The following is a 14,525-nucleotide window of genomic DNA, read 5'->3' on the forward strand; positions in this document are numbered from 1 at the left end:
AAAAATATTTCACAAAACTAGGTGGCTGTTATCATTGTACAAAAAGAAAATATACATTAAATAGACAATTCCCCCACCTGAGCCCCCCCTTCCCCCCCCCCGCCCCCCTCCCCGATTGCTGCTGCTGACACTTACTGCTCCCCTAGAAAGTCAAGGAAAAGTTGCCACCGCCGGGAGAACCCCAGCAAGGACCCTCTCAAGGCAAACTTTATTCGCTCCAGGCTGAGGAACCCCGCCATGTCACTAACCCAGGTCTCTACACTCGGGGGTTTCGAGTCCCTCCACATTAACAAGATCCGTCTCCAGGCTACCAGGGAGGCAAAGGCCAGTACCTCGGCCTCTTTCACTTCCTGCACACCCGGATCATCTGACACCCCAAAGATCGCTATTGGCCCAGCTTCACCCGCGTGTCCAAAATCCTGGACATAGCCCTCATGAAGCCCTGCCAGAATTCTTTAAATGCCGGGTATGCCCAAATGGTCATAGTTCGTTGGACTCCCTGAACACCTCGCGCACCTGTCCTCCCCAAAGAACTTGCTCATTCTCGCCGTCGTCATGTGAGCCGGTGTACCATCTTAAACTGAATTAAACTGAGCCTGGCACATGATGCGGAAGAATTCACCCTTCCCACGGCATCAGCCCACAGGCCCTCATCTAGCTCCTCGCCCAGCTCCTCCTCCCACTTGCCCTTCAGCTCCTCCACTGAGGCTTCCTCCGCCTCCTGCAGCTCTTGGTAGATGTCCGACACCTTCCCCTCTCCTACCCAGATGCCAGACACCACCCTGTCCTGTATCCTTCGAGGGGGTAGCAGCGAAAATGTCCCCACCTGATTTTTGAGAAAGTCACGGACTTGGAGGTATCTGAAGGCATTTCCCGGGGGCAGGCTGAACTTCTTCTCCAGCGCCTTCAAGCTAGGGACAGTCCCATCTATAAACAGGTCTCCCATCCTTCCAATGCCTGCCCTATACCAGCCTTGAAACCCCCCGTCTATTTTGCCCAGAGCAAATCTATGGTTGTTCCGTATCGGGGTCCAAACTGAGGCCCCCTCCTCCTTCCTGTGCCTTCCACACTGACCCCCAGACTCTCAGTGCCGCCGTCACCACCAGGCTCGTGGTGTATTGTGCCGGCGAGAACGGCAGCGGTGCCATTACTAGTGCCCCTAGGCTGGTGCCTTTGCATGATGCTGCCCCCATGCCGACCCCTCCTCCATTACCCATTTCCTAATCATGGCCTCATTAGCCGCCCAATAGTAGCTACAGAAGTTCGCCAGTGCCAACCGTCCCCCCCACCCCGGCTACGCTCCAAAAACAGTCTTTTAACTTGCGGGGTCTTGTTTGCCCACACAAATCCCATGATAATCCTGTTCACCCGCTTGAAGAAGGATTTGGGGATGAAGATGGGGAGGCACTTAAAAACGAACAGGAATCTGGGGAGAACCTTCATCTTCACAGTCTGCACCCTTCCCGCCAGGGAAAGCGGGAGCATGTCCCACCTTTTAAAGTCTCCCTCCATTTGCTCTACAAGCCGAGATAGATTGAGCCTGTGTAGGGCGTCCCAGTTCCTAGCCACCTGTATTCCTAGGTAACGAAAGCTCCTTTCCACCAACTTGAGCGGGAGCTCTCCCAGTCTCTCCTCCTGACCCCGAGCGTGGATTACAAACAGCTCACTTTTCCCCACGTTCAGCTTGTACCCTGAGAAGCTCCCAAAGTCCCTTAGGATCCGCATGACCTCCCCCATCCCTTCTAGCGGGTCCGAAATATACAATAGTAGGTCGTCTGCGTAGAGGGAAACCTGGTGCTCCTCCCCCCGGACCAGCCCCCTCCAGTTCCTTGAAGTCCTCAGCGCTATGATCAACGGCTCAATTGCCAGGGCAAATAGTAGCGGGGATAGGGGGCACCCCTGCCTCGTCCCTCGGTGCAGCCTAAAATACTCCGACCTCAGCCGGTTCGTGGACACACTTGCTACGGGGGCCTGATACAGTAGCTTGACCCACCCTATGAATCCCTCCCCGAATCCAAACGTACCTAACACTTCCCACAGGTACTCCCACTCCACCCTGTCAAAGGCCTTCTCTGCATCCATTGCAGCCACTACTTCTGCGTCCCCTCCCTCCGAGGACATCATAATAATATTCAGGAGCCTCCTCACATTTGTGTTCAGTTGCCTGCCCTTGACAAAACCCGTCTGGTCCTCCTCAATCTTTGACGCGGTTCTCTATTCTGGTAGCCAAAATCTTTGCCAGCAGTTTGGCATCCACATTCAGGAGCGATATCGGCCTGTAGGACCCACACTGGAGCGGATCCTTCTCCCTCTTCCAAATGAGCGAGATCAATGCCTGCGACATCGTCGGGGGGGAGGGTTCCTCTCTCCTTCGCAGGAGTGGGCTCAGTAGCTCCGAGAACTTCAGTCCCTTCACCAGATCTTCGTCCACCTTTGGGAACCTCAATTGATCCATAAATTGTTTCATCCCTTCCCCTCCCCTCGGGGGTTCTGACTCGTACAGCTTACCATAAAACTCCTTGAAGACTTCATTGATCTTCTCTGGGTCCAACACCGTATTACCTTCCTTATTCCTCACTCCCCGATCTCCCTGACCGCCTCTCTCCTGCGAAGTTGGTGCGCCAGCATCCTACTTGCTTTCTCCCCATACTCGTAGACTGCCCCTTTCACCTTCCTCAACTGTGCTTCCACCTTCCCAGCGGTCAGCAAATCGAACTCCGCCTGCAATCTCCGGCGCTCCTTTAGCAGCCCCCCCTCGGGGGCCTCCGCGTACTTCCTGTCTGCCTTAAGTATCTCTCCCACCAGCCTCTCCCTCTCCGCCCTCTCCCTCTTCTCTCTGTGGGACCTAATAGAAATTAACTCCCCTCTGATGACCGCCTTCATAGCCTCCCAAACCGTTGTTGCTGTTACCTCCCCTGTGTCATTTGTTAGCACATAGTTTTGAATGCTCCTCCTTATCCGCCCACACACCTCTTCATCCGCCAGCAGCCCCACATCTAGTCTCCAGAGAGGGCGCTGTCCTCGCTCCGCTCCTGTCGCATGTCCAGTGCAGGGCATGGTCCGAGATCGCAAGGCCGAATACTCGACCCCCTCCACCCTCTGGATTAAAGCCCTGCTCAACACAAAAAAGTCAATCCGCGAGTAGAGTTTGTGGACGTGGGAGAAAAAGGAGAACTCCTTCGCCCTTGGCCGTGCGAATCTCCACGGGTCCACGCCTCCCAATCTGATCAATGAACTCCCACAGGGCCCTGGCCCCCGCCGGTCTCTTTCCCAACCTGGACTTCGGCCGGTCCAGCGCCGGATCCAAGACAGTATTAAAGTCCCCCCCATGATCAAGTTACTTGACCGCCGCCCCCCCCCCCGCTTCCCTGCCAATTAGCCATCTCCCTTTTTCGGCCAGCCACGTGCCCGTGCCCCCCGCTCGCTCCAGCCCTCCCGCCGGAGGCCCCCCAACCCGACTCTCCATTCGTCCCCAACAATTGGCTCCCCTTCAGTCAGCAAAGCAGCACCCCATCCCCCGCCATCCCAACCCCCCCATCCCAACCCCCAGTGCCAAGCACCCGCTTAGCACTGAATTCCCCCCCCCCCCCCCCCATTACGCTTCTGTAAGTCAGCTGACCCATGCTGACCCCGGCCGCTCCCACTTCTATCTCCAAACTTACTATTGTCTCCTCCTTCGGGCCCCCAACCCCCCCTCCCACACAGGGTAAGAGGACAAGAGCCATCCAGATCATCCCGTGCAGCAACGGACAACACAACCCGGGTGTTCCCCCGCCCCCTGAAACAAAAACAGAAAAAGAAAAGCAAACAACTTAAATTCTACTAACAATCTTACACCAGGCCAACACCTGGTTACACATCCCCGCCAGCGCGTTTCACCCACGTGCAGCTGCCCCTTAGTTCAAGTCCAGCTTTTTGTGCTGAATAAATGTCCACGACTCGTCTGGCATATCAAAATAATGGTGCCTGTCCTGGTACGTCACCCAAAGTCTCGCCGGATGCAGGAGCCCGAACTTCACCCCTTTGCTGTGGAGGACCACCTTAGCCCAGTTGAATCCCGCACGCCTCTTAGCCAGTTCAGCTCCCAAGTCCTGGTATATGCGGACCTCGCCGTTCTCCCACTTACTGCTCCGCTCCTTCTTTGCCCAATGCAAGACACGCTCCCTGTCTGTGAAGCGGTGGAACCTTATCACCATCACCCTCGGTGGTTCGTTCGCCCTAGGCTTCCTCACGAGGACTCTATACGCCCCGTCCAGTTCCAAGGGCCGTGGGAAGGCCCCCGCGGCCATCAGTGCCCCAGCATTGTAGTCACATATGCGCTCGCATCCACCCCCTCCTCACCTTCAGGGAGGCCCAGAATTCGCAGGTTGTGACTCCTAGACCTATATTCGAGGTCATCCAGTCTCTCCTGCCATCTCTTGTGTAGGGCCTCGTGCGCCTCCACCCTGACCGCCAGGCCCAGGATCTTATCCTCGTTCTCAGATACCTTCCTCTCCACCTCTTTAATCGCCTTCTCCTGCACCTTCTGAAACTCCACCATCTTTTCCATGGAGGCCTTCATAGGGGCCAGCATCTCCGTCTTCAGCTCTGCGAAGCAGCTTCTCAGAAAGTCTTGCTGCTCTCTCGACCACTGGGCCCACACTGCTTGGTCCGCGCCGGCCGCCATTTTGTCCTCCCGGACCTGCTCCGCTCGCTTCCCCGCAATCGCTCTTTTAACGGACCCGCTCCTGGTTCCCTCCATACAGCAGTGGGGGGAACCTCTCCAGCGTCCGTTGCCATGCTGGGAATCACCGCCAAAGTGCCGTTGCCGCTCCATTTAAAGGCCCGACACTCCGATCCCGGCGGGAGCTGCCGTGTGCGCAACCTATTCGGACATGGCCGCTACCGGAAGTCGAGATTGCAAAGTTGACCAAAGAGAAAGCAGTCACTGACAGAGAGGCTGGCCTGCGCTGCAGAGGTGAGGATCCGCTGCCCCTTCACCCAGATGACCTGTTTCAAGTGAGTTCTTCATGTCAGACAAAATGATCCTTTCCTCTCACTGGCCACAGATCCAGCCTCTCGCAGGATATCCATCTGATGGGGCTGGACACCTGGAGTCATCCCTCATCCCCCCTCCCCATTACCTGAGAGAACACCTTGGAGGAGAGCCCAGAGGAGACAACCATTGAGTTGTCACAGCTGTCACCCCCACATTCCACCAGTGCAGAGACACACACCTCAGTGGGCGACATTAGTGGACAGGCCTCTGGGGCACAACCACACAGTTGCTAATGCACATCAGGTGGAGGCAGAAACGTCCAAGGGAGTCAGCAGTCAGGGGTCTCCTGGATCCCAGGGCTCAGTTGAGTCTCAGTCAGCTGCCCAGCCTCGGGACAAGGTATCCCAGAGCTGATGCACATGCTGGGACACGGCCGTGAAATTGAGGAGTGGACGTCAGCGACATTCCAGCAAGTGCATAGCCGATTGGAGGAGTCCCAAAGACTACGGGCGCAGGTGATGATGCCGACAAGGCGGGGAACTGAAGTCAACATTGTTAGGTCGTGGAAAGCCTGGAGCATGAAGTAAGCGTGGTGTCCAAGGCATGGCTCAGTCTGTGATGACCATGACTGAAGGCCTCAAAATCAAGTAATAAATGGGGGACATGTCCCAGAAGGACATTGCTAAGGTACTGCAGTGCATGGCCCAGTCACTGAGGACTATCACTGAGGGCATTGACACCATGGCGCAGACAATGGGGAGCCACCAGGACTGGCAAAGCCAGAAGACTCAGAGGCCTCTGGAGTTCACTCCAGCTGCCGCTCTGTTTCATGGAGAGCCCTGGGGCCCTACAGGCACCATCAGGGATGAGGAAGCTCTGGAGGCCAACCCGGGGCCTGTCACCAAGGAGGTGACAGTAGTCTCCAGTTTTATTTTATAAATTTAGAGTACCCAATTAATTTTTTCCAATTTAGGGGCAATTTAGCAAGGCCAAGCCACCTACCTGCACATCTTTGGGTTGTGGGGGCGTAACCCACACAAACACGGGGAGAATGTGCAAACTCCACATGGACAGTGACCCAGAGCCAGGATCAAACCTGGGATCTCAGCGCCATGAGGCAGCAGTGCTATCCACTACGCCACCCGGTCTCCAGTTTTTACGAGTCCCCCCCTCAAAGGGCAGCAGGCAGAAGAGGGGGGCACGGAGACACCGGTAAGTCAACGGGGCCATCCAGCTCCAGGCCCTCCAGATGTCGCCCGCCAAGGGCATAAAAGGCCACTGGGTGTGAAAAGCAACAGGCTGCCTCCCTCTCTGATGTGCATCCTGGCGACACATCTAAACGTATCAGAGAGATCAAAAACAGAGTGGATCACTGATGGACACAGGATGGGGATGGGGTCACTAGTTGCAGTTAGGGAGCATTAAAACATGTCACAGCTGATACATGTGAAGCCTCTGTAATGTTAATCTTCACAGCGGCCGGTCACTGACCGTGCGGAGTTTGACATTCTTTCCATGTTTGCGTGGGTCTCACTCCCACAACCCAAAGATTTGCACGGTAGGTGAATTGGCCACATTAAATTGTCCCTTAATTGGAAAAAAAAATTGGGTGCTCTAAAGTTCAAAAAAATCTTCATAGTGGCCGTGCCTGCACCCCTAGCCCCCCACCTCCGCTCCCCCCACCCCACACCCCCCCACCAGGATACAATGGTCTAAGATCAAACCCCCCCGGTGCAGACCCTGTTCAGAGGATGGGTGTGAGCGCGCTGTCAGCAGAAAGACAGGAGTCAGACTTTGGCATTAACTGAGGAGCATCAGAGCTCACCTCAGAGCGAGTGATCACTCTCCTGCCTTGTATATTGACCCGCTGACAGTGCCAAGACAGGTCCATCAACCTGGGTGATGTTACACAGACCCTGAGAGGATGGAACACAGTAGTTGGGGGGCAGGAAGTGGTGGAAGGGACACACGCTGAACATTCAGAGAGTGGAACCCCTTCTTGTTAATGAAAGGCACTCCCTGATGTCCCGGTGCACGCAAGGCGACATGCGTGCCATCAATTATCCCCTGGACCTGGGACATCCCGGCGATGGCAGAAAATCCAGCAGCCGCGGCATCTTGGTGGGCTTGGTCCAGCTCAAATTTGATACAGTCTACTGTCAAGGCATACAGGGCACCCATGACTTCACGGATACACTTGTGGGCTGTAGCTTGTTATATTATGCACAAGTCCCTGCTCGAGCCCTGGAATGGACTAGTGGCATACAAGTTCAGGGCCACCGTGACCTTCACAGCCACTGGAAGTGGGAGTCCTCCTCCTCCTTGGTCCTCAAGGTCATGGCATAGGTGCTGCACTGTCTCCTTGTTGAGACGGAGTCTCGTGCTGCACATGCTGTCGTCATCTCCTTGAATGGCCAAAAAGGCTTACACATCTTGGGCCGACACTGTTATCCCCTTCTGAGTGCCTCCTCGGCCTGATGCGGCTGGATCTTCAGGGCATGCACCGGCCTGCTGCATATGTGGTGCCACCTCCAGCCAGCGTCACCACAGCTGCCTTCTCTGACGTCCGGCCGAATGGACTGCCCCAAGCTCCACGAATACATCTTTTGCGGGACTGACACCATCATCCATTTTGGTCTCCGTAAGGAAATGGAGAAGGAGATAGACCGACAATCAGTTCAACCTTTCAACCCGGGACCCTCAAATCTCCCAAGCCTCCCTACACTTCCACGTCCCGCCTTCTCTCAGAGTGCCATCCAGGGAGCCAGTTGTGGTGGAAAACCTCACTCTGCACACTCACCCCCGGCCACGACAGGAACCCCCAGGCTGCGGGCCCCTGCCAGAAACATTAGCAAGATCAAGCTCAAGTGCCCTCCCCTGATCCACACACTCCACCCTTTGGCCGTGTGGATATCCCCAGTACTGAAGCCCAGCTCCGGAGCGTTGATTATTCGCTGCTGCCTCTATGGTGCTGATGTTTCTTGAGGTCAGGCAAAGTTTAGGCTGCAAAGTCTGATTGAAACGTGATGCAATAATCATCCTCTGAGACAGGGCACGCGTACCCATGAGAAGGCACTGACAGCTGTGAAGTCTTCTCACAAGTCACAAGGCCAATTCCTCATTAGCAATAGCCTTCAACCGTGAAGTTGGAGGCTGCTCACAGTCAAAGTGGTCCTCAGCATGTAACCATGAACAGGGCTCTGTGCTGGATGTTTTTGGTAGGACAGGCAGCAGCTGTTGTCCCTGTTAGGGGTATCCACAACATTTAAAGATGCTTGAAGGCCTCACAGGCGAAAAGCCCCTCACTCCCCACCCCTTCCCGGCCCAGGGGCAACCGCTGACCTGGAACACCAGCTGCCCCCCCCCCCCCCCCAACAAGCACAGGGGCAGCAGCTCCAGTGCCCTTGAACTGCATGCGGAAAATGGAAATGGCTCCTCGCTTTGCTCAGTTCCCCTCAGCAGCCAATGCGCCACCTTCATGATTTTAACAAGAAGTACAAAACACCTACGCAATTTCTTGCTGGGGAGCCGGTTAATTCCCGGGAGGCCGTTACATTCAACGTCATTCTCACTAATGAGATTGAAATGAGTGCAAATTGAGGTTAATGATATGCTCGCCATATTTGAGCGAGATCTGGAACTAGCCATCGGGAGCAATGTGGTTAGATGGCAAACTGAATCGCGCCTGGCACGGGTCTCGATATTGGCCTTTCCCGCTATTTAAGTGGTGTGCCCAGATCCACGCCAGGCACAACACGGTGGTTAAATCGCACCCAAGATCTGTGTCTGCTCTTTTTCAAAGAGCCACGGATCGAATTCTAAGTGGGTTGAATGGAGTGCAATGTTATTTTGATGACATACTCACTGATTGAAGTGAATAGGAACACTTGGAGAATTTGCAAGTTACCTTGAAGTGGTTACAAAGCCACAACCTGAGAGTTAGGAAGGAAAGGTGTGACTCGTTCAAGTCATCCATAAATTACCTTGGTCATACCTTCTACAGTGCAGAAGGAGGCCATTCAGCCCATCAGGTCTGCACTGATCCTCAAAGAACACCCTACCTATGCCCACCCTATCCCTGTAACCCCATCTAACCTGCACATCTTTGGACATTAAGGGGCAATTTAGTATAGCCTAATCACCTAAATGGCACATCTTTGGACTGTGGGAAGAAACCAGAGAACTCGGACGAAAGCCACGCAGACACGGGGAATGTGTCAGACAGTCAGCCAAGGCTGGAAATGAGCCAGGGTCTCTGGCACTGTGAGGCAGCAGTGCTAACCGCTGTGCCACCGTGCTACCCTCATGATCATGGTTACCAGTTTTATTTTGCAACTATATCATTCTGTGTACACCCACTCACTTATAGAAAATCAGTACTTTCAATAGAGATAGTAAAGTCAACTGATGCAATCTAGTTGAGCTAGGAGCACAAACTCAGATTAAGAATTGCATTTACATCACAAGATGTATCACTGATTCAAAATAGTTTCACTTTGCGCTGATGTTGCAGCTATTGTGCAAACACAGTTTGAATGTGGAGACTCCATAGAAGGGGTGGGACTAGTCTTGTTCTGCTTTGCTTCAGAGTTAGTTTGTGCCTTGACAGCTGATTTATACCACAGCCATTTAGTTTGCTGTGAAACATTGGGCAGAATCTTCTCATCTTAATTCCTGCCGGATTGGCAGTCCAGTTTTTGTGTTGGGAACCTGACTGACTGATGGGACACATGGCGGCTGCTCTTCATTTTCTTGACCCTCAGCAGAGTTGTACAGTGCAGCTGCATAAGTTGCTCACATGCCATGGGGAAAGCTGGCAGCGAGGAAATGCTGCTGAAGATGAGTGAAGTGCTATATAGGTGAAGTACATTCCAAGAACCTTTCAAGCACTGAAAGCAATCTTTAAGAAAAGAGTGGCTTTGAAAATCTCAATCACCATAGCTGAAGATCCTCAGTGTATCTGATCAAAGCCTTCCCAGCCTGACAGCTTTACTAAAATAAAAGAGACATGTCAAAGCTTTTCATCTTGCACCCATCACGTCACTTCGCAAATGTACTAATATAAGGGGAAAGCAACAATTTAGCCTGTATAAGAAAGAGAAAGTAGATGGTTGGCAAGTGGCTTCTGATTGGTGGAGGGATTGTCATGGAGGATGACCTGTTTTTAGTGATTGACAGGTAACTGCAGAGCATTGTTCAAAATTTAAACCAGGCAGCTTGACCCTGACTGGTTAAGGCATTGCCCTGGGAATGAATCAGCAAATGGCTATCAATTGTTTAATTCACTGAAACAGTTGTAATGTTCTTTCTGTCTGCAAAGAACAGGGCCCTGTGGTTTAATATATGTAGCTTCCAGTATATGCAAATGCCCCACACTACAAGCCTGACTGACTATGTTAAATTGGTTATAATTCTTAGCAAACTGAGGGTTAGTTAGCAAACGTTCTCCAATCGCGTAATCACATCTAATTTTGGACAATGTGTTTTGCGCCGATGGCCTAGTTGGGTACGGTCCATACCTTGCCCATTGCAAACAGCGGCTGTACATGCTATTTGATAGGATGTATGGCCTACATATCGAGCCCCACACTGGCACTGAAATTCATATTATACATTGGTGTGATAGGCAGAACGTCTTTTAGGCTTGACGGCACTCGTGTTGCTACTGCACAGCAGCAGTTGAAAGAGTCCTCTTCACCTGTTGCTCTAGGTTCTCAGCCACTTTTGTTCTACCAGGGTAATCAGAAGTAGACTGAGCACTTTTCAGGGCTGGAAGTCACAGCCTTAGGCCCATTCACGAGATTGCGCAATATACAGCGTCAAATAATCTGATCAGTGTAGCCATTATCCCACAGGATGTCTTGGATGCCCTATTTTAACATCGATGTGGAGATTTCGGCGCTGGACTGGGGTGGGCAGAGTCTCTGCTCGGCAATTCTGCGTTGTCGTGTGTCTTGAAGGCCGCCTTGCTTGTTCGCAGCAAACTATCTAGCCTTCGGGAGAACAGCAACCACAACACCACACAACTCTGCCACTGCAACCTCTGAAAGGCATGCCGGATCATTGACATAGATACTACCATCACATGTGAGAACACCACCCACCACGTACGCGGTACATACTCGTGCGACTTGGCTAACGTTGTCTACCTCATACGTTGCAGGAAAGGATGTCCTAAGGCACGGTACATCGATGAGACCATGCAGACGCTAAGACAATGGATGGACGGACACGGTGCAACAATCGGCAGGCAGGAGAGTTCCCTTCCAGTCGGGGAACATTTCAGCTGTCAAGGACATTCAGCCTCTGATCTTCAGGTAAACATTCTCCAAGGCGGTCTTCAACAACGCAGAATTGCTAAACAGAAACTGACAGCCAAGTTCCGCATGCATGAGTGTGGCCTCAACCAGAATCTTGGGTTCATGTCACATTACATGTAACCCCCACCATACTGCCTGGGTGCAGAATCCTACTAACTGTCCTGGATGAAACACTTCACACCTCGATTACCTGTGAATATCCCTCACTCCACCCACACTGTCTGTTCCTATAAAGACTTGTTTACCTGTAAAGACTTGTATTCCAACCATTCTTCACATTCCAATCTGTAATTATCTTGTAATTGTGTCTCTCCTATATATGCTGTATTTGTGAAACTGCCTCCACTTCACCTGATGAAGGAGCAGCCCTCCGAAAGCTTGTGATTTCAAATAAACGCGTTGGACTTTAACCTGATGCTGTGAGACTTCTTACTGTATTTTAACATCAACCGTGTGTGGCAAGCTAATGCCCCTGACCCTATTTACAAAGTTGTTGATATGGCCAACCTTATAGCGTGTGGAACTATAAGAATCACAACACGTATATTGACCAGTGAATATAGGTGTGCAGGCTGTGGTAGCAAACCTCCTGGCAGAATTCTCAACTAGTACACCAGGAGAGAGAGTGCATCTGACTGTTCCAATTCAGAGGTGGATTCGAGGGCAGGACAGAGCCCATTAAGACATGTTAGGAAATTATTGCATGTAGCTGCAGATTTAACATAGCAAACATATCATCCACATATTGGAAATATGCAAGGGGCAGGATGTTAGGTGTCACTCTTATCAAAGACGCATTGTTGCCTGAAGGATGGAATTGATTGGACAATAGGAGAAATTCATGCTCTTCTTCAAATAGAGCCAAGGAAACATTAATACCAGTTGATCAGGAATGCAGGACATCAATTTAATGTTTCATCCAGCGATGATACCTCTGACACTGCAGCACTCTCCAAACACTGCACTGAAATGTCAGCCTAGGTTCTCGGCTAAGCTCCTGGAGTGAGATTCAATTCCACCAGCCTCTGACTGAGGTATGGGCATAATCATTAAGCTACGCTGAGAGAGGGTGAACAGCCTGAGCTTCAGGACATAAATACCTATGAGGGCCTGGTAGTGTGGTGGTGAGTGGAATGGTCTCTGTGGAACTGGACTGCACAGAGTCCGGTATTTAATTCATGGCTTGTGTTTTATTAGCTGATCCCAAGGGACAGTGGGGAAAGGGCTTCAGGTGCTGCATTTGGACTCAATGTCTCAATGTCCCTTTAACGTGAACAGTGTAAGGCTCCGCTGCAAAGCATCCTCATGGTTGAATAGCTTTCTGATACTTATTGTCTCGGCTCAGACTTGGAGAATGGGTATCTGAGCAAGATATCATTGGGTATGTATGGAAATGTTTAGCAGAATATCAGCAACTTCAGGAAAGGAACAAGGAAAAACTTACCTGGAGCCACAGAATTACATGCCGATTTCATTAAAATAAAAATATATATTTTATCTGAACTGATTGGACGAGATGCCAGTTTACAATTGAATTTCATTTGTTTTCCTTCCTTTCCGTTTTTTAACTCACCGACAATGACAACAATAGGCCGCCTGATAATGTTGGCTAATACAAATATGTGGACATCCTGATACATGTTTGTAAAAGCCTGGCCTGCAGAAGACCGAGGATCCGCAGATTTAATTACATTCAGCCATTCTTGATCCCAAATCTGAAAAACATTAATGCAACAGAAAAGTAATCAAGAAAATTAGATCGTACCACTTATACAAAACAGCAAATTAGCCCCCGACATACTGATGTCTCAACATTCAATTAATTGTGCACAATTCCTGAGGACAAATGGAATACACTCATTTCCCCAAAATAACACCTCATCTTTACAGGAAAAGGGGTCAAATTGGGAATTTGATCTTTATTAGACTTCTACCAACTTGTGTGGAAAGCTTATGGCTCCAGCCCTATTTACAAGGTTGCCGATAAGGCCAAACTTCAAATGGTTTGCTTTTCAAGAATGTACCATGTTTAATAATAAAAGTGGATGCAGTGGGACAGTGCGTTGGTGCTCTTACAGACTCCGGAGGGCACCAAGGAGGGAAGGTGATTAATCTTAGGTACCTCTTATAACCTGTCTGTAATTCCTGGCACAAGAGCTGCCGAGAGAGGGACCATGGTAACAAATTACACCATTGCCATCTCAGCTAGAAAATAGGATAAAACACCATCTGATCTAAACATAGTGCATCAAAATCAGTAAATGAAACCAGACCTGGAATAGTTGAGGCATAGACTGAATACAACAATGAAAAGGTCAACTTTGGGGTGCAAAACAATTAAGGTATTTAAAAAAACTAAAGGCTGTTCTGATTAAAGGTCATTGATCCAAAATGTTAACTCTGTTTCTCTCTCTAGAGATACTGAATGGCCTGTCAAGTGTTTCCAGCATTTTCTGCTTTTCCCCCCAATAGATCACATCCAGTCTGACATTTTGCAAGTTTTTTAAATAATATTGTGGGGAACATAAAAACAGAAAATATTGGAACCATTCAGTAGGCCTGACAGTATCTAGCAGGAAAGAAATAGAGTTTACAGGCTGGATTTAATGAGGGCAACAGAGGTCTTAACCATCGGCTGGAGAGCTGGCAAAATCCCCTCATTTGGGAAGAAACACTGAATTGTGTTTCACTCAAGCAGTTAAGTAGACAGTGGTGGGCCTTCCCAAGGGATTCCACGGGCAGATGTCCAGCCTACCAAGAGCTACCAGCCAATTAGAGGCCAACTCTATTGAATGGCAGCCCCACTGGGAAGGCAGTGGCTGCTGCTAGTACTACACCCACGCAAGGCCCAAGTTTATGGAGGGATCCAGACACAGGTGATTGACAGGGGGGGGGGGGGTTCGCAGGTTGGAGACCATGGGGGAAAGGGGGGAGGTGGTTGGAGAGTCAGCAATAAGGACAGGATGGACGGCTCTAAGCAGGCCCCCCTCTTCATGGTTTCCTTGATCAAGCACTGATCACCTTTGGAAAAGGGAGATCACAAGTGAACCCAACAGGGTTGCTTGTCTTGCACTTTGCATGGCGAGACTCTGCCAATTGCTGTGTTAATCCCAGTGATGTCTGGGTGAGGCTTTTGAGTGAGCATTAATTGCCCACTTTCGGGCCTGAATTGGGCACAGAATGGGAAGGCCGTACAATGGGCTTTCACGCCAATGACCTGATTGGGA

The 14,525-nt window shown here is 51.0% G+C and overlaps 1 protein-coding gene across 3 annotated transcripts in view; it reads right to left on the bottom strand.

The window, feature by feature from the left end:
• Positions 1 to 14,525, bottom strand: part of LOC140411087 (tumor necrosis factor alpha-induced protein 3-like) — a 112,073-nt gene that overhangs the window by 61,412 nt on the left and 36,136 nt on the right. For all 3 annotated transcript variants that reach the window (XM_072500133.1, XM_072500116.1, XM_072500125.1), the window contains exon 4: positions 12,872 to 13,013. In XM_072500133.1, the coding sequence (XP_072356234.1) occupies positions 12,872 to 13,013 (142 nt within the window). The remainder of the gene's footprint in view (positions 1 to 12,871; positions 13,014 to 14,525) is intronic.

This window comes from Scyliorhinus torazame, chromosome 1, assembly GCF_047496885.1.
Source record: "Scyliorhinus torazame isolate Kashiwa2021f chromosome 1, sScyTor2.1, whole genome shotgun sequence".
Classification (NCBI taxonomy): Eukaryota; Metazoa; Chordata; class Chondrichthyes; order Carcharhiniformes; family Scyliorhinidae; genus Scyliorhinus; species Scyliorhinus torazame.